The sequence below is a fragment of the Rhyacophila brunnea genome, unplaced genomic scaffold, assembly GCF_057557595.1.
Source record: "Rhyacophila brunnea isolate RB1 unplaced genomic scaffold, BYU_Rbru_1.0 scaffold_4, whole genome shotgun sequence".
Classification (NCBI taxonomy): Eukaryota; Metazoa; Arthropoda; class Insecta; order Trichoptera; family Rhyacophilidae; genus Rhyacophila; species Rhyacophila brunnea.
Window position 1 is genome coordinate 21,884,536 of NW_028233068.1, and position 21,374 is coordinate 21,905,909.

The window sequence follows — 21,374 nt, forward strand, 5'->3', positions numbered from 1 at the left end:
CTGCCACTGAAAACTTTTGATAGAGTATTTTGTTATATGAAAATAATAATATATAAAATTAATATTAAGCATAATTTTCAATTAATGATAATTGCAGCTTTCTTACCTATATAGAAACATTACGTTTATTAAAGCCTCTAGCGCTTTCAAAGTTATTACGCACGATACATAAAACAAAATAATAATTAATTTGTAAAGCTCTTGAAAAGCATGTCACGAATTATCGTCTTCTGTGACAATTATTTAATTACGTTTCTAGGCCATTGTTAAGGAAAAGCTATTTTGGAGTTATTCATTAATCACTTTGCTCGGCGATCTAAAAGAAGGATTTCAATTCAACTTTCAGACAATGCACCTATCTTAATAATGAAGATTTTTGAAATGGATGTAGCTATTTATTTTGATGAAAATTAATAATACTATCGACTGAGGGTAATTATTAATGGAATTTGAATTTATATTGTAATTGATTTTTATACTTTCCCATTTCAATAAATTGGTTTGACCCGAGTTTTGCCTTTTACCACCTCTACACAAACTGGACACAGTTATGCAGAAAGTAGCCAGTCCACAAAAAATTAAAATAAATGAGATATGATATAGATCAGATGCGAGAAGGTTTTCTCTAGATTCTGCTGAAAATAGTCAATCTGCAAAAAAATATTCTTGAAATAAAATACTATTTACAATTTTACATAGTTTTTTAATATCATGTTGTTGCTAAAATGCCATTACATCAGCAAAATTTTCTATAGTGATGTTACAGACGTTTCATGTAATTTTAATGATATCACACAAAAAACATATTCCATAATACCTATAACCTTCCATACACTTTTATGATTGTTTATTCTAAATACAATATTTTTTTCAATTAAATGGCATAATGTTATGACATTATAAGTTGAGTATGACATTGATATATTAGTATCTATACAAATATAAAAAAAAGCATTTATACAAATTACAAAAAATATACGTTTTATTTAATTGGGTGCGTACTGAAACAGTGGTGAGATAACAGTTGGACTGAAAGAGATTCCAACTCACGTATTTCAATATCTGGCGCCGTTATCTTATCAAACCGTCTATGTCTCGTTCAAATTATTTCTAATAATTCAACTAGATTTGTTTTTTAACTCAAAATAATGATATTATTAAAGAGAGTTTTATAGCTGGTGTCTATGGTATTTATCCAAATATTAGTTATGACAGCCTTGCTCTTGAGAATAATAATTAATTTATTTTATTGTATTAACTGTCAATTCATGGTGGAAATGCATTGTATTATTAATTTAAATAAAACGAAAATTGTATCGTGCTGTTTACAACTTTATTAAATAACTTGACCGGTATCGTCCGCCTCTGAGAGACATTTTCAACTAGGACTAACAATTCAATAAAAGTGTTATCAATATGTACGATAAAGTTTGCGTTTTATTTGAATAAATAATAATTATTTAATTAGTTTTTTTGTATTATTATTTACTACTGAATATACATTATTTATATAAGAATTTTGTATTCTTATTAAAAATACCCAAAATCTTAAAAGCATATCTATTAAAAAGAAATATACAAAAAAATCGATAAGTAGTGAATTACCAGAAATAATTCTCATGAGACGGAGCGATTGCTTAAGGAATAAGAACACTCACCTGTACAGTGAACGATTTACGTTAAAATTTAGCTAGGTCCAACGTTTTTAGAGAATAATTTCCAACAACTATGGCCTGTGCAGTATGGTTTATTTAGATTTTTCAAATGTAGGAAAGTTTTGAAGTTTTACAAAATTTTCTATTTTCAACAAAAAATCTAACAGTTTTAAATCATTTATTATTATGTATAATATTCAGCATTGTATAATTTTATTTTAATAATAACAAAAAAATATTTTTTAAATATGCTTATGTTTAAATATGTTTATATATTTAAATATGTTTGTCCAGATTCACGTAGATAATTTAAGTGTCAAATTATTAGGCTAATAACGAAATTAATTTATCAATAATTATTATTGCAATTTGAATACATGTAGGTAAAACTATTATTATGATCGATCTTATATGTTGACTCGACACCAATAATTTAAATGGCTTATAGATTTCTGCTTGTAGTAACATTTCCATCATTTAGGTAATTTCGTTATATATTCCAAAGCACACTCTTGTATAAAGCAAATAATCCTTCGGTAATTGATTTGATATCCTCAACAACCAACTAAAACAAGCATAAATCAATGTATGTCTTCAAGATCCGTCCTATATTAAGGATGGAATCTATATAGTTCGTAAGTAAACCTTATTTTAATCAAAAAAATTCTCAAAGTATAAAATGTGAAAGCCTGATTTACGATCACGTGTTCATTCTAAAGTGTAAACTAATCAGAAAAAATAATGAGAAATTTTACATTAAGATTATTCGAAACAAGTGAAATGAATTTTCGTGTCTGATCAATGAATTGATTTTTCCTATCTTAAAAAAACAAAATATATTTTTGTTATAACTTTCTTACCTGTATAATTTACCTGTAAATTTGATACCTGTATAATATACCACTTATGATATAATTCATATGTTACGCGCTTAAAATGAATGATTCACACTTTCTTTGACATTGAATATTATTTTTGCAGCGCGGGGCATATTTAACAATCCTCATCACTTTTTCTTTTGATTTCAAATAAAACAAAAGTGTGAAATCTGAATTTTAGTAAATGCCTGCTTATATTTACAGTTTATTTTGTTTATAGAGAGCGTTTACAAAATTCCTGGCGACGACTCGCATATCTATGGTGCGTTCACGAGCGTGACGGGTTCGTTTATGGCTGCATCCCTGCTCTGCGCCTACACTTCCGCTGACGTAGCATTTCCGTTTTCTGCAGCATTCAAAGACACTACTCCAACTTCCGGTAGGGTGGTTGGGCCGCTTCCGGAGGACAGGGTACCTAAACCGAGGCCCGGCATGTGCGTTCAAGAAGGAGCGCAGCAAGTCACTGATGCTTCGGTTAATTTTATGAGGTATTTTTTTAAATCACATTTCGATACATACTTATATATTAATTAGTTTATTTTCACCAGAAAACAGTTGTTGTTCTAAATTATCTAATTTTCTTTATGTATTATTTTTCCATTTAAAAAAATATGGGTAGGTACCTGTTCCTGTTATTATTTTCGATTTAATGAGAAAACTACGTACTTTTTTATTATTAGAGTATGTACCTTCAATTTTTTTTGTTTTTATATTTTATTTGTAAACACATAAAATATAATTTTTTGATATTCTTCAATGTTTTATATTTAAGAAATTGTTTTAATTTTACTATAAATCACACTTGATTATCATATTTTAGAAAAAAATGCATACTTACTTAGATACATATTTTGGTATGTATTACAATGTTTAATTTATTTTTAGATCACATCCGATGATGTTTGAGTCAATCAAACCAAAGTATGACGGACCCATTTTCTTACAAAGAGATGTATATTTCACAGTCCTAGTTGTCGACAAAATAAATTATACCAACAATGAAAGCTTTACCATTTATTATGCAGGGACAAGTATGCTATCGAATTTCTCTCTTATATTATTTTAAAATATCTATCCCATATATTAATACTAAAATTATTTAATGGCCTATTTGCATGTTCAACCAAATTAATTATCCTGCCGTTTAATGGCCGAAATTAGTTCAAATATCTAACCGCAAATAAATTATCCTTTAATTACGCCTCTAATAATATATTAATACTATTTCAGGTAAAGGTTACGTTTATAAAATCGTACAATGGAAAAGTGGCAACACCACCTACCAAGATTCAGATAGGGAAAGTGTAAGTTTTCTTCAAGATATTTGGAGAATCTTTCCTGATGATGAAGCAATAGTATCCATGGTCCACTCGAAGAAATTTTCCAGCCTTTATGTCGGCTCTGATCGACAAATAGTTCAAGTGAGATTTGATGGACTTTGTAAAAATCGTTATGATTCTTGCGTTAGATGTTCGCGAGATCCGTACTGTGGTTGGAACAGTATAAAAGACACGTGTCAAACATATTCAGAAGGGTAAGAATAAATATATGTTTTAATTAATTTAATTATTAGTATTCTTATACAATATAAGCTACCATACAAACTGTAACCACTTTAAGAAATAAGAACAGTAAATTGATTCCATTTTTAGGTCTTATAACAGTACTATAATATATAAAAATTAAACTTAAAAAATCTCTTGGAATATACCCAATCAAAAAAACGTAGTAATATAATAGTTGCACTGGAAAGAATCAGAACACATAATTTTTGCTTGCCAGACTAAAACATTTATAACTTAGCTACCAACTCAAATAGTACTCATTTAAACTGTGCGGATATTATTTAATAACTACGTTATCTGAGGTGTTTTCTAACTCCCTCAATAATAGAAATTTGTTTTGTTACCATGTTTAAGTATGTTATTTTAGGTTTTTCAAAGTTATGTATTTTGAATAATTACTTTCTTAAATGTTGTGTAAGCATATTGAGCTTTGAATAAAATATATTAAGTAATTAAAAGTTACATAACTCCAAATTTAGTGGCATGTAATAAAATTAGGAGCAAATGCCTATTTCTTGAATGATTTTAATCTTGTTCAAAATTTATCTAAAAATACTAATTTATTAAGTATACAAAAGTTTTACTGGTGTTTTTCTTCAATGATTAAAGCATTTCTATCCATTGCATTTGAAAAAATAATATTTTGCCATTATCTCGTATCTCAACCACCATTACATCATTCAAACCTTTTTGAAAAATCTTTTCATTCAAATTATAATGGAAGCTTTATTATATAAAGGCTTTTCCAAGACGTAAGTGACTCATCTCCAGACGGTTGCAACAAACTTATTCCGCCCAAGAAGGTCCTTGCAACATTTGGGCAGAGTATCCACTTCGGAGTATATGCTAACACTCCTGAAGTTTTGAAAGATGAAACGTTTTCTTGGCACAGAAGAAACAAGGATGGTTCAACTGATTTGCTACAGAGGTAAGACAAATATATAATTATTATTTATATTATCAATATGTACACAGAATGACGGTAGTAGTGATGTAACCGTTAGAGATTAGTTATGTTTTTTTGCTGATAATCCCTCATTTGATTACCTCAAAATCCAAAGGACTTCTCTCCATCATACGCATAAAAATAATAACACAGTTTTTTATGGGTTTTTATGTACCTACATTATAAGTTTTATTGTAGACCATTGTTTAAATTAAAATTTATTTGGTCTAATTTGGACAATTGAAAGAGTGTGTGTTTTTGATTTCAAAAATGAAAAGAATCCTTTTTGCTTCTTACCTACTCATTTTTTGATAATCGTATTCATGGATATTCTATAATTTATTACACACGTATTAATAAAAAGAAGGTGCAAAGTGGTTTTCAAAGTGAAAAGGGGGAGATATGGGGGTGTATCAGTATAGAGATGGGGCATTAAGGATCAAGTAATTAATATTTTAGACACTTATACATATAACTATACATATTTATTCTTACAGTAATGCTGTTCATCTTTGTTATTTAATAAATAGTTTTAAAAGTTCAGTTCTAAGTTATTTTCATTTCACAAACATTTTTTTTAATAGTTACATAAACCGTTACATAAATTATAATTAACTATTTCTTTTATTCAACGAATAATTCACAGATTTAAGAATGTACCATTCTGATTATTGAACATACATAATTTTGAAAAGCATAATAATAATAGTTAAAATTTATCGCAATTAGTATGTCACTGCGTAGCATATTGGTAAATGCGACGGATGGGGCGTAAACCCGTGAGATGCAGGGTTTGATTCCCGGCTTACTTTTTTCAAAAAAAGATTTTTTCTATTGGCTATAATATATTCTCTCAGAAAGTGTTTTTCAAAATTATGTATGTTCAATTACATAAATACTTTGGCGAAACTTAATTGAAATATTAACTGTAATAGATAAATAATCTTTGAAAAAAAGAGGCGAAGTACTAAAAAAGTTTGGAAAAGTTAGTTAAGTAGGTACATAGTTTGACTGATGTAGTGAAAAAAATAATCATTTCATGATCACAAAATGAATATTTTTATTTGTTATTAAATTTTGTTTTTTTGAGAAAACATTTTATAACACAATATTATGGAAGCAAATGACGTAAGCATAAACGTATAACCAATCACAATATTTAAATAAAAATACACATCTTATCCGAGCGAGTTGATGAACATTAATAATGGGAAATCTTTGAGGTGGAAATAAAACAATAAGGTTAATTCATCAATATTCAAGGCAACACTGGAAAGCCCTCAAAACACTTGTTATACTCTAAATTACACAGGATGAAATCAATATTTTTATACTTTATTTTCCAGCAAACGTTAATTAGTTCGCGGAATAAAACAACTAATTTCATTAGTCAGAAAAATCTTTGCTCCACAAACGGAAAATATATTATAAAAGATTTCAAGACTTTTTATTAAGAAACAAAATAATTATTTTATGTTAGCTACATAAACATTAAAAGCAGGCAGAGAACTTAAGAAAATAATTAAAAACTAAAACGAATCCCAAATGAGAAAGTGTCTTTTAAGTTTATAAAAAGTTATTATTTATCACGATTCATAAATTATGTTTTATTCCATAATACTATACATTATTCAAAGAAATTAATCAGGCATTGCGATTAAAATTTTATGTTAGGATTTATTCATCCAAAATTTTCTCAAATTAGATAGGTAACTTCATTTTAAATATTCGACCTGAATTATATCCCATGATTTAAGAAATTGATTATATCATATTTTATTCATTCAATCCTATGCCAGTAGGGTCTAACAAGAATAGACAATACTAAAGATGCTAAGTCAAAAAGGGCGTAAGGAACGTTTTGTTTGAAATTAGTTATTATCTTTTCTAGAATATCATATTCAAAGTCCCAAAAATACGGCAGCTATAGTTATTTTGTGACTGTTACAATGTTATGGGGTAGTCAGTGCAAGTATATGAGGAAACCAATAAAATTGCACCTTTTTGACTCGATGCATATTATGTAGGTATTCCGGTTCGGCGATGGATAGGTGGTGCAGATGAAAGACAGTAAGTAGTTGTTCGTGATGATGGAGGAGGCGAGAATTTTTTTACTGTTTCAATAATTACAAGGGTACAATCGATACAATATAATAAATATAATGATAATTCGGTGCGATGTGTTTTTAACGAGAACTTATAATCGAGTGACATGTCCAATCAACTATGACCCGCTATCCTCTATCTCATAACATTACGAAATTATATTATATGTACTGACTGATTCCACGTGAAAATTAATATTTAATAAATAATACTCGTATTATTATTGAGATCTGGGAACAAATAAAATTACAGGTACCAACATTAAATCGTCAAAAATGGTTTTCACTAGAGAGTCATCATTCTCATTCATTCATATTGGTAGATTCAGAGCTCAAGTCTCATGATATTCTCAGCAGTTTAGATTTCACCGCATTCATACAAATTATATAGATTTTGTCCCCACTTATGAATTTGCACCATATACGATCGTGGATCTGGTGATAGAGCAGAGATTTGTAATAAGAAATGGGCGGGATTCATTCTTCATGATTTGAAGACGTCATACTCAGATGTAAAGAATTTTTTTTGGGAAAAGACTCATATTATGTAATTCGTTCTTATTGACTGAAATGACCGAATCATGATATATAATATACTCGAAAAACTTATGTGATTCATTTCGCATAACTACATATTACGTGATGTTTATATAATTATTATATTCATTTCGAATGACCGAGAAATTTAAAGGAATACGTGATATTGATATTTGTATTCCCGTCCTTGTCAATTATGCTACACTCATTATTTAATAACAAACCATTCATCATAATACATATATATAAGTATTGTAAATATATTGTCTCATTCATATGCTCCATTTGGAGCTGACATGGTGGGGAAAATCTAATCCAATTAATTAAATGTTCTGCAGAATGATATATTGTATATGCATGAAGATTTTTAGGTAGAATATACTGGGGCAGTAGACAGAACATGGTCAGGCTAGGACATCCACCCGGGAATTTTGCAGTTTTTTCTGCGTAAATATCCCGGGAAATGAGAAATCGTCTGATAGGTAATTGAATGATAGTGAATGCGGAAGGAAAAGGGATATGGGGTGATATGAACCCTATCCTATCTGAACATGAACCTATATATTCCTATATATATAACTAATTTCCATTACACCCCTGCCGAAAGCATTTTCAATTTTCTCCGAGAAATTGTTTGCGGTCTATTTGTGAAGCTTTAGTAATATGTATTTGATGGTTTATTGATAGGTATTTTATTATATTACCGCAATATTTTTCGAATCAAAATATAATATCAAATAAAGTCTATTAAATTGTACAAATCAAATTATTAAATAGGTACTTGATGTATATAACAATAATATTACTATACATAGCTGATACTCACGTTAATAAAAAATACTCAACCATAATTATAGGATTGAAGAGAATTAATATAAAGCTTTTTTCCAAATTATACCTAACTTCGTGCTTTTTGTTTTCAAAGTTTTTGTTTGTATTGTATATTATTTATTATTTATGATATAGATAAATATTTATTTACGAAAATAATCCATCGTTGTAATACGATATCGTTATTTCCCATTAAGAGATATTATATATATATATATATATATATTATATTTTTTTACTAACCACCCTTTATTATATTAACTTTTTGTAGATAATTTTTGTCAGTACTCTAATATCTTAGGCAGATTCATATTTAATTCAACTTTAGCAACCATTACATTCTTTAGTTTAAAACTATTAAAAGATTTTCATTTGATTAATTATGTATTTTTCCGACTACATAATATAAAAAAGAAGTCTATCATTAATGCTAGCGTTGATCTATTTGACAGTAGGATATATGAAATTTCTTTGAATTTGTCGTACATACAATCTTCTTATCTGGACGATTTATTTTCTTTTGATAGTGTTATAAATAAAATATTCCTATACATTTTGATTTTTCTATTTTTCTTTTTTAATCCATTAAAGACATTAGTTATCCATTTTTGTTCTTAAGTTGTTTTCTTTTCTATTGTAATTCATTATTGAATGTCAAAGAGAACACATATTTTATCCTGCTCCACTTGTATTATATCTCAGACTATGTAAAAACTGTAGTTTCAATATTTCCAATTTCTGTATTCAGAATACTTTTCACTTGTTGTTTGACATCGAGAGCTTTCAGTTGATTAATGACAATACGTTGGGTTGTACCGTGGTTTTCAAAAAGTATTTCAAAAATTTAAATAAAAGTATTGTGCACAGGAGTAATGATTTATTATTAGGGATGAATTGTTAATAATATCAATCATCATAGTGTTATTAATTTTGATAATTTTGAAACTGTGGGGCTCGCGATAACTCCTCTTAACTGTATCCAGGATTGGAATGTTTATGAGTCCTTCATTTTTAGAATTTCAGTAAAGGGAGGGGAATATTTGCAGGGGCTTGGATCACATTATTATTATTTAGTAGTAAAGGTTAAGAAAATACCGGACTTGAGATTTGATACCTCTGCACAGAGTTAGGTATATTATTATTATTAACACAATGACATTAGGGGTACATTTATACGTCATATCAGACAATCAATTACACCACACAAGTGGCCCACATAGTACTGGGTTGTTTACTAGATACCTGAGCTATAAATGCTTGCACATTATAAAAAAAATCGCACATTTTGGCAGGATAGCCTCTAAGGCTCGGTTGGCTACTCCTTACGGATGCATTTGCAACTGACAAATATTTAAAAATTATCTCCCTCGTATTTCTTACACGGCGTTTTACTATTAAGATTCTGAAATGTTTTTTGGCACATTCCAAGGTCGAGTATAGTATTTTTCTAGACATAATGGATATACTGAGGTAAATGATAGGGCGCTACACGTTTGCAAAAGGTCAGAATAATTTAATATTTTGTATTATATATATTTTTGAAATGGTGTTAATTATTTTAAGGTTTCCAATGATGAATTCGAGCAATAATTTAATGGTAAAAATTTGGTATATTACATGTAAATAGAAAATTAGTTATGTACAGAATAACGGTGAATGAATAGTGTATAGTTATATTATTAGAAGTCGTGTTCATTAATAAGAAAATATCGTTGATTTGTTAAACGAAATCATATGCCATCTTAGATGATGATTTATCTTTTTTTACTAATCAAAGAAACTGTTTCACTCCTTGTTAAACCTACGCATTTTCCATCATTGCTTAACAAGAAATATTGCGACAGTGCAATAAAAAGTCTAGACAAATATTGAACTATCTCAATTTCTCACAGTTTACAATAATTGGACCATTCATATAAAAATATCGATTCTATAACATCGGGTATTGTACAAGCATTTTACATAAAAACTTATTCATTTTTCTTTCACAGGTCTGACAAATTCATAATAACATCAAACCAAGGCTTAGTAGTCGTCGGTCTCACCCAAAAGGACAATGCAGTGTTTGAATGTCGGCAAGGAAAGAGGATCGTTGCTGTCTACAATCTAGTGATCGATTCAAGCAGGTAATTTTCACTTATTTTATATACTGTGAGCGATAATTGCGTCCCAGTTTTACAGAAAATAAAACGAATACATATAATTTTTCCGACCCGAGCGCAAATCCTGTCAGAACCGTCGATCACTTTATTCACGGCATTCGTTTTCGCCAATATAGTGAGACCTGTAAAATAAGGTTTGCAATCCTTCTCGACTGCTTGATCCTTAAATCCCAGGATAGGAAATGTGAGAATCCTAGGATTTCGGGATTACTTTTAATATGATTATTGACATAAAGGAATGTTTTTTTTCTATCTAAATATGTGTAATGTAGGACAATCGGTTGATTTATACACAATATAAATCTTAGTAAAATATCATTTTTCTTCTAACTTTTAGAGTTGGAAATAATAAGTATAATTATTATAAAACTTCGTATTAAATAAGTAAAGTATTTTTCAGGGTAGCGACCCAAAACAATAGTTTTATATTGCATAAACGCCGTTTAATTTCATGTAGGTAGTGAGTATACGTTAATGGGGATCATTTATTCCAACAGAAAAACTAGCGGAAAAATACGAAGCTTGCAATTTGAGATTTTTTTTTTATAATTTACAATTTCAACTGTATTTATTAACAAATATGTATCTGAAAATATTAAAAAGATTTTTCGAGATTAAATATTGTGATCATACCTAAATAAGATTTTATATAAATAAAAATGATTTCAAGTTATACAAATTTATATTTTTTATAAGAATCGATTTTTTAAAATAGATATAAAAATATTAAAGCTATGAATTAGTCAAAAATTTCCAGGATACAAATTTGAAAATCTAATTAACTAAATTTTAATAATAAATATAATCATAAAAATAATGTAATAACAACGTAAGCTATGTACCAAATATATGACAAATTCACATTTTTTTACAATATTGTAAGTTTATCTTTGACTTAAAAAAAATATTTTTAATGTTTTCAGATAATGTATTAATTAATATAGTTGAAATTGTAAATTATCAAAAAAAAACCTCAAATTGTAAACATCGTATTTTTCCGCTAGGTTCTCTGTTGGCATATATGATCCCCCTTAAGATTGTTATCGCAAAGGTGTCTATATAGTGAAGTGAGGTTGAATTCAATTATTTCTATATAATTATCTTGTTCCCATTATAACTATATGTCAATTTTTCGTATCTATTCATCTTTAATATCCACTTGTACGTTAACTCGTATTAGCACCTCAATAACTGAATTTTAAAGAACGCGTAAAAATATTATTTCAAGTTTTTCCAATGTCTAATGATTGGGGTGTCACTATATTCAGTGCTATTAAATAAAGAATCCTTTTCCAGTTCCTTACCTCCATCATTTTGTTGAGGTCATTATAATGTTACTACCATACATATGAATTTATTGTTTCATATGTTTCATATATATATATGTATTCAACTGATTGATAATTTTCTTACATATTCATAATTATTATGGTCACAACTGATTGTAATCCTCTTAATTTATCGCTGTCCACCAATTTATGTACTGTATGTACATACATTGACACATTGTCATTATCGACTTAACTTTAAACATAGATAAAATTACGATATCGTGTCTCATTTGAATAAATGCTTAATCAATCATATATTTCATGGACGATTAATTACCTATGACCATGACACATCGTTATTTCATTTATTTAGCAAAGGTATTAAAAAAATTTCACTAAGTAGATATGTAGATCATATCATATCAGTAGATCAACCAACTTGGAGTCGCATGGAGGTCAAGGCTGTATTCTGTGAGGGCCAAATGTCGTTTTTTTAACGCGTGCGTTCTACCTATGCTCCTGTATGGCTGTGAGTCATGGCATCTTACTAAGCTTCAAGAGTCTCGGCTTTTGAGCTTTGAGAATCGATGTCTCCGCCGAATATTAGGGGTACATTCGTACGATCGCGTTACAAACACCCGAGTTCGTGAGCAGACACAACAGCCTTCGGTGAGACGCTTTACGTGGCTGGGACACGTATTCCGGCGCCAAAGAGTGCGGCACTTCGTACCCTTGTGGCACAGTCTCAAGGGTTCCGTCGCCGTAGCCGGCCCTCCCTCGCCCTGCAGCGGTGCCACAAGAGCGACCTACGTGCTGTAGGTCTGACATGGCGGGAGGCGCAAGAGTTGGCGATGGACCGAGGGAATTGGCGCCAACTTATGCTTGCAATATGCCCCAATGTTGGGACGTAACAGGGTGGAAGAAGAAAAGAAGAAGATATGTGGACTGTCTATAAAATTTCCTAAAATAAAAATTATTATTGTGGATACAGCAGATTTACTGCAAGCGAGTATCGTATTATCAAACGATAAACGAGTGCATGAGATAGCGAATTTCAGTTTCACTATATTATGTAACTCAGAGAATGTGAGAGCAAAATTATTAGACGTGGAGCGTAAATGATGAAATCGGGTATGATCCGCCCAACATATATATATAGAGAGATATATTTAAAAACAAAAAGATATCATAGATGAAGTAGCTAGTGTTTTCCATTTTCATATAATATGGTGTTGAGCCAAGAAAGGGAAAATTATATTTTTTTAATTTGCTGACTGCTAAGGAAATCATCAATGGAATATAGAACCATTATAGAACCTAGCTAGATAATGATGACATGATTTTCAGACACAGTTTCAGAGTTTTTGTCGATAAGGTAACCAAGTGAATAAATTCACATAAAACCTCATAGCATAAGCAAGAAGGTTTGTCAGACGATTTTCAGACATGATTGTGATGATGAGAAAGAAGAAAATTTTATAATATTCCCATTTCTTCAGAGATATAATTTGTTGTATTACCAATGACATTGTTTTACTCCGTATATTACAACGTATTAATAAAAGTATTACAAATAATTACTAGATAAAAAGAACTTTTTATATACAACGTTTTTAAATTTTCTGTTGAACCATATAAACTTGACTTGACTAGCTTAAACGATCAAAAAAATTTGTACTTGACATGTCATATTGATTTCCATAGTAACGCACGTATATATTAATAATTTAGTTGCTAGGACCCCAGACCCCTAGCAACCAATAATGGTGTCGAAATAACTTTTCATACAAAACAGAATTAAGTGAAAATGAATTCAATTCTACTTAAAGATGGCTAAAAGTATTCAAAAAATGCATTGGCATCGTGTTCTGATATATTCTAAAAGTTTCAAATATCTAGCTAGTCGGGAAGTTAGTTAAAAATTGATTGCAAGATTTGTACCGGACAAAGAACCACCGGACAAATAAGAATAAGAGCTAGGAAAAACGTTGTAAAAAAGTACTTTCGCCTGAAAATAACCAATAATATGAATTATTCTTCCTAACCTAACCTAACCTCATACATCTTTTAAAAAAACGCTAAGCCAGAAAACAACAATATTTTATACATGTATCTACTTATGTTTCATTAACTGTTATTTGGCCGTAAATATATATATTGAAATTTATCGTACGACTTACAAAATTCATTACATTATGTTGAATAAAGGGTATTTTTTTTAGCGTAAGCACACAAACAAAAAGTCTACGGCAAAAAATCCTATATTAGTCGACAAAGTATTTTTCTTTGAAATTTATATCACATAATATGCTGTACTTTTATTTGTCGAGTCAGTATTTTTTATTATGAAATATAGAAATGTCAACAATCATAGAGTAATATAATACTAAACAACCCGGCTTCCCACTGTAGCTAATAAGTTTTCCTCTTCCAATTTTTCTCAATATCAACTGCTCAAAGTTTTCTCGTATAAAAGGTCTTTGGAAGGATTTTAGTATTAGCGGCGTGACCTCACGAATGACAAACAGACCTCCGCTGAACAGAGATAGCCTTTCTTCTTCATCTCTATCACGTGCTCGTAAGTCCGCTTCTATTATTATTTTTTTCAATATAACATATAAGGACGTATCCACGTATATAATACTAGAAAGCTCTTAACGTTTTAACAGATGTTGAAAACATTGAAGTCGCTTAATGCTAATAATTAATTCAAAACTGTTTTAATTCATTTTTAATTTCATGTTCGATTTTATAATATTTTTATCACAATAAATAAGATGTTAACCTAGAAAATCTGTATCACAAAAATATACCAAATTTGACATAATCTATTAATTTATAATTATTATTCGGATTGGAGAATTGCGAATCCTTTATCGATGATCTATGTTATATACCCCCCTAGCTAGGGATTACAATTAGGCGTTGAAAGGCAACGGAAGTAAGCCAGACATCGCGTAACCCGACATAAATACAGTCATGTTAAACCTTTCACATTAATTAATTCTACATTTTGTTTCCAATTTCAATTTTGGAATTCAATTTCCGGTATTGCAATCCTTACCCCTAGCTAAAGGTATTGAGAGACTCGTAGCATCCTTCATTTGCTCGGAGCACCAAGTAATTAACTAATCTGTTCAGCACCAATCCTCATTTTTCCTCTGACAATGAGCTTCCGTAATTTTTTTTTCTTCGGGCTATATGGCCGAAAAGCTGCCTATCTCTCTTGAGGCATATACTACATATTTATTTTATAAACATTGAATTAGACTGTATACAAACAGTGAATAACGTTATAATTTAAACAAACGTTTTCATATTAATTGCTACGAACTAGAATCTTTTGACCTAGTTTTATAAGGAAATGGTATTATTTGCCACCCACTTGGACCAGACAGAGGTCAGCGCGTGTCGTTTTTGATCGATGAATCACGGACTTAATACTTCTAACTGAACAAAAGTCTTGTCATATTTTTTCAATCAATATATTATGTAACATTCATCTCGTTAAGATAAAAATAAAATGAATTTTAAGTTAAACACATTTTTATTTCTTATAAAATTCAATATTTAAAAATAATTAAATACATTAAAACTATGGTTTATTCAAAAATCTTTCCTGTATGTACTTTCAAAAAGCTAATCAAACTATATTTCAAAGATAAAAATATTTTTGAAGTAAATTGTATTAAATTATATTTCGTAATTTCTCGTAGCACTACACTGATATAAATACTTAACCAATTTTATGTGACTCCGTGATATACAACTCCATTTACATAGGTAGCTAGTAAAAAATATCAATACATACTATTTCCTCCCACATTCCTTAAGGGGGGACGTGCGCCGCGTAGGTCAAAATGGAGCTTTCATGGTATTTTCAAAGCATGATCCTGGACATTCCTTAAACGTTGTAGATAATCTAACCGAAAAAAAATCTTTTTTTTAAACGGTACATGTTAAAACACGCGCATCAACATGATCTTAGTCCCTACTTCGGTTATAGTTTGTCAATTTATGGCTACGGCCGTATGTTGTAGCTTAACCACTGGGAAATGCCAAAATAAATGGCGTATTTCAAAAAAATACTACTTTATTCTTAGTTTAATAATTATTATACAACAATCATTATTCGTCGGATGTTTATCACACTTAAATGGTCAAAGATATCGCTTATAATCAGTATCTTTAGAATTATCGTCAAATGTGTTAATCTTGCTTATTTTTTAATTATAAAATGCCTAATTCTTGTCAAATTTGGAATCACAGAGATTATCAATATAATTTTTTATCGTAAATATTTCACTATAATAATGTCAACATAAGTTTTACTAATGGTTTTATAAATGCGTTTAAAAAATGATAAATGTAAAAAATCTTAACACCACTGCACATGGATATACCTACTGAAATATGACTATATTCTAAAACATTAGAGCGAGAGGTTTAAAAGAATACTATTTTATGTAATAAAAATACTTTATGCAGTCATTAAATGTTTAAAATAAATATAAAGGATAATAAGGCTTCAAAATTATATAAATAGATTATCTACAACGCTTAAGAAATGTCCAGGATCATGCTTTGAAAATACCATAAAAGCTCCGTTTTGACCTACGCGGAGCACATGGGCCGTTAACTAAATATCATAATTATTCTTATTACATATGACAGTAATGACACATTATAATAAATTTGTAGTTTATTTTTTGTACGTATCCGTTCGAGTAATGTCCCATTTTAATGTTAGTAGCAAGTTATGCTTTCAGTAATTTTTATACATACTTAATTTGTGAGAACGCTTTCGGGACCCTCTTTTACATTTTCCGTCGAATCGATTGCGTCACCTGCGTCAAAAAAAGTCGTCGCTGCGTTTACCCACCGAGATTTTCACCGCCGGTAGGGTAATATATTTTAAATCATAATCAACAAGTGTAATTTACATATTATTCGTCCATTTGACTCAGCACCTTTGACATACTTGGAAATCACGTAACCTATTTCAGTTTCCAGAATCACTATAATGTATTAAAACTAAAAAGCTTGTCCTAATACTATGTTTGATTTAATTTTAAATTATACTCTGGTCTGTGTCTGAGTATGCGTAATAAATTATGTATAACATCTTAAAATTAGCACACATGCCATAGGTTAAACATGTATGGAATTGATAGTTAGCAGTCGAGTTTAATGGATTGAAAATAGCTCGGTAAATTGAAAGATATCGCTATCTATAACTTTATCACAACATGATAAAACAACGTTGCGAAAAGTTTTCCGATGTATTTTCCAATATTCATAATATGATAGTTTTAGATCAATTTATTTCATTTTATATAAGAACAAAAAAAATGCTTCATGAATGGCGTATTTCAAAATAATACTACCTTATTCTTAGGTCAACAATCATTATAAAGCAATCATTATTCGTAGGATATTTATCACATTTAAATGGTCAAAGACATAACTTATAATCAATATCTTTAAAATTATCTTCAAATGTGTTAATCGTGCCCATTTTTGAATAATAAAATGGCTAATTCTTGTCAAATTTGGGATGAAATAGATTATCAAATATAATTTTTTACCGTAAATATGTCACTGTATATTGTTAACATTAATTTTACTAATGGTGTTGTAAATGCGTTTAAAAATTAATTAATCTAAAAAATTATAACCCTACTTCACATGGACGTACTGAAATAGGACTATATTCTAAAACATTAGAGCGAAAGGTTTAAAAGAATACTATTTTGTGTAATAAAAATACTTTATCCAGTCATCAAATGTTTAAAATAAAGATATAGAAGGATAATAAGGCTTCAAAATTATATAAATAGATTATCTACAACGTTTAAGGAATCTCAAGGGTTATGCTCTGAAAATACTATAAAAGCTCCATTTTGACCTACGCTGAGCGTATGGGCCCTTAACAATATAAAACTCTGTAGAGATGTAATATCGATATTAATTTTTGTATCGTGGATTCGTGTACTTTAAAGCATCGTACAAAAAAGATTTTAACATTACTCCAAAAACAACATTACAGACAATGGATTTCACTAATTATGTTACTGATCCACACAATAATAATTTAATAATATGTATTGGATGTATTATTTAAAAGTTCAGTATTACTTACGACCATCTTTTGTATATAAGTTAAGATTGGTTATTTATTTTTATTATTATTGGGACATTTTTATATTTCATAAATACCGATGTTTCTTAAAATAAATATAGAAAACATTAAAACTGTGAATTGTTTAAAAACATTTTCAATACGTTAGATAAAAATCAATAAACTAAAATTTAATAGTAAACAGGACCATAAAATGATAAATGTAATAATAAGATGTGATCCTTTAACGAATTATCATTTTATAACATTTTTCTTAAATTTTAAGTTTATCTTTGATTCGTATGTATTACTTAATTGGATTATTTGAAAATGTAAATCATCAACAAAAAAATCTCAAATTTTTAACTTCGTATTTTTTCGCTTGGTACTTCTTCGCCTTAAGGCCATGCATTAGTTGAGGCACGGTCTAAAAAGATCGTCGCTAGGCGATGCGCGGATTGCGGGTGGCGGGTGAAAATGACGCCTGTCAAACGAAATATTAATTGTCATATAAATCCAACATACGTCCATTTTATGTTCTGTTTATTGTTCTATTAGTAACAATAATAATATATTCATTGACATGTTTTCTTTTTAAAGTAAATGGGTAACGTTTTAGTCATCTTTACACGATTTTAGAATTAATTGACCCGTCGCCATCACGCAGCAAAGTGACGTGTGCCCGGGTCAACATTCTCTCAGTGAATGGCAGCGAGTCCAAAATTTCGTCGCGCGTACAGTTGAAAATTATTTGGCGTTTCACTGATGCGTCACCTTAATTGAAACATCGCTAAAAACCATATTATGACATGCTTTTACAAGATAAAACTTGAGCATACGCTCAACAAAATATGTAATGTTATATACCGGGAATAAATACGTTACATTTAATATTTATGTTATTAAATTGGATACTTAGTTTCAATTTCTGTGAAATATTATCCTGTATATAAATTGCTTCAAGTAAAAGTCCGCTACGGCAGCTCTACGGCGTAGACTTGTCGTAGAAGGATCACTAGTATCCCAATTTTGAGCATTTAAAGACGAAACGTCGAAGGGTGTCCGACCTTTCTTGTTTTCACTTAATATTACTAAAAAGGTCCCCATGAATAATTCAACAGCCACTAAATTCGACCTCTCGCACAATATAACCGAGACAATTCACCAAAAACATTTTTGTCGCTATAAGAAGTTATACCTAAGTATTATACATTCCTCGCATTTTTCCAAAGTTTCGATATCGTCCAATAAATTATGGCACAATTTAAATATAAAGACAATGTGTGAATCACATTCCAATAAAAAAAAACACGAAGGATATAACATAAGAAATTTCTTCGTATACATACATTCATTTTTGTTACAATCTGATTTGAATTTTGGCTGCCTACCAAAGACGTTCCTTCACAGTTTTTAGTCTAGGATGAGTGAGTGGCTAATAACTATACCCGTAAAAAAGGATTGTTCTGTGGTTGAGTCTGGTCAAATTCACGTGTTATTTCTTCGGCATATATGTGATCCAGAAGGCCACAATTACTGTAATGGAACTATTTAACCAGGAAGTTGCGCAGACACAATTTATTTACGTGCGCAAAAATTAGTCAGTACTAATAATATGATACTTACATTAGCAAATTGCACCACTTTCCCTCAATCGGCGCCGCTCCGATTGTCATATTTCATGTCAAAACTATCTAACATCACGGTAATTTGGTTCTTATTCTTCATGTCGAAATCTTCAGCTGTTATATTATGACATCACTCTAGGAGTTGACAAGAGTAACTCCGTTTTCGTCAGCTCTTAGGATCCCGTTTAAGTTGCATTTTAGTAGGCATGCCTCGCATAAGAAAAAATATTCAATGCTATGTAACTCGGCACACATTTAGGCTGAGTTACCCCCATTTCATCATAATATCGTCTTTGTTCTGGCAGAACACACTAACTGGAGAATACTAGTTTTGAGTAATTTGACTTTGAAGCTTTTAAAATATGTGAAATGGTCTATTATGTGAGTTTATTAAGTAATCGTCAAAAGGATGACTTTAAAATAAAGACTGTTTATTTATTAATAAGTTTGAAATAAGGAACATTTTGGTATAACTAACTCAATATGTAATTTTTTCGAATTAGTGTCTTCTGCCAGAACAGTGACGAATGTCGTCTTCAGTACGCCCTACTTTAGTTTGAAGTCTGTTGAAGGTTTTACATGTATGGTACTCGAGACTGGAACTGGGGGAGGTAAATACTCTTCTGGCCATAGCCATTATTAGAAGACCTCGTATGCTAATTCAGTTGATTTCATTTATGACATGATCATGGTAACCATTCCTCGTAAAAGACCTTATATAAAAAGCTCTACTCTATGCAACCCTACTTGCTTCCTCTCAGACCAAAAATTTATTTCTTCTTTCGACCATGTCCGATCCTAATAGGATCATATGGGCCTCCACAGAGTAGAGGTTTGTATTGACAGATTTTGTTTTTTACGAGAAATGGATGTCAGCCACTTGCTCAACCTATTGGGTCCATACCCTGACACCCACAAATTGAAAAACAATATGTGTACTTGCCAGACCCAGGATTCGAACCTGGGACTCACGGCGTTATAGTCCAACGCCTAAACCGCGCGGCCACCGTGGGCGTTATTTAAATATATAAAAAAAAACTGTTTCATATTAATTAGCTACCTTTACCATAGTATGTATTGTATTTATTGTATGATTTTAAATACCCGTTGAATATACCAATGATATTTGTGAAGATATAAATATATACATTATATAAGTCTATTATTTCAAACTATGCATAACAATTCTTGGGTGTTGCTATTATTTTCAACAAGTTTCCATTACTATGTACGTTAACTCTATCGACGAACTGTGTACAGTAATCTCCCTTTCCAGATCTCCCACTAAATGCTTGAATAGCCTTTTAACTTCCGTGAAGATAGAGTGGTATACTAATAATACAATAAACCTAGGAACGTTTTCGTTGGTCAAAAAACAATATTGGTTTCTCCATTATCATAGTGGAACTCTCAATCAACTTGTGTAGGTACATTATGAATGGGTCAAGAGATAGTTTTATTAGGAACTCCACCTTGCTGTTACTCGTATGATAATGATAGTTTTCTCGGAATTCGGATCGGATGTAATTAATAAATAATGTTTATTATTTTATTCAGAAAACTTCTCCAATAAAAAAGATTTATGATCTGAAACGAAAGGCAATACATATTACAGGTGAAAAGAAGAAAAACATTATGATAATAATTATAGATGCCCTTACGAAAATTAATGTGT

General features: G+C 30.0%; 1 protein-coding gene across 1 annotated transcript in view; it reads left to right on the top strand.

The window, feature by feature from the left end:
* The window catches only part of LOC147067089 (semaphorin-2A-like), a 110,910-nt gene that overhangs the window by 83,070 nt on the left and 6,466 nt on the right, over nt 1-21,374 (top strand). The window contains exons 8-12 of the mRNA XM_085954828.1: nt 2,754-3,021; nt 3,419-3,564; nt 3,764-4,067; nt 4,838-5,026; nt 10,509-10,643. Coding sequence (XP_085810954.1) covers nt 2,754-3,021; nt 3,419-3,564; nt 3,764-4,067; nt 4,838-5,026; nt 10,509-10,643 — 1,042 coding nt within the window. The remainder of the gene's footprint in view (nt 1-2,753; nt 3,022-3,418; nt 3,565-3,763; nt 4,068-4,837; nt 5,027-10,508; nt 10,644-21,374) is intronic.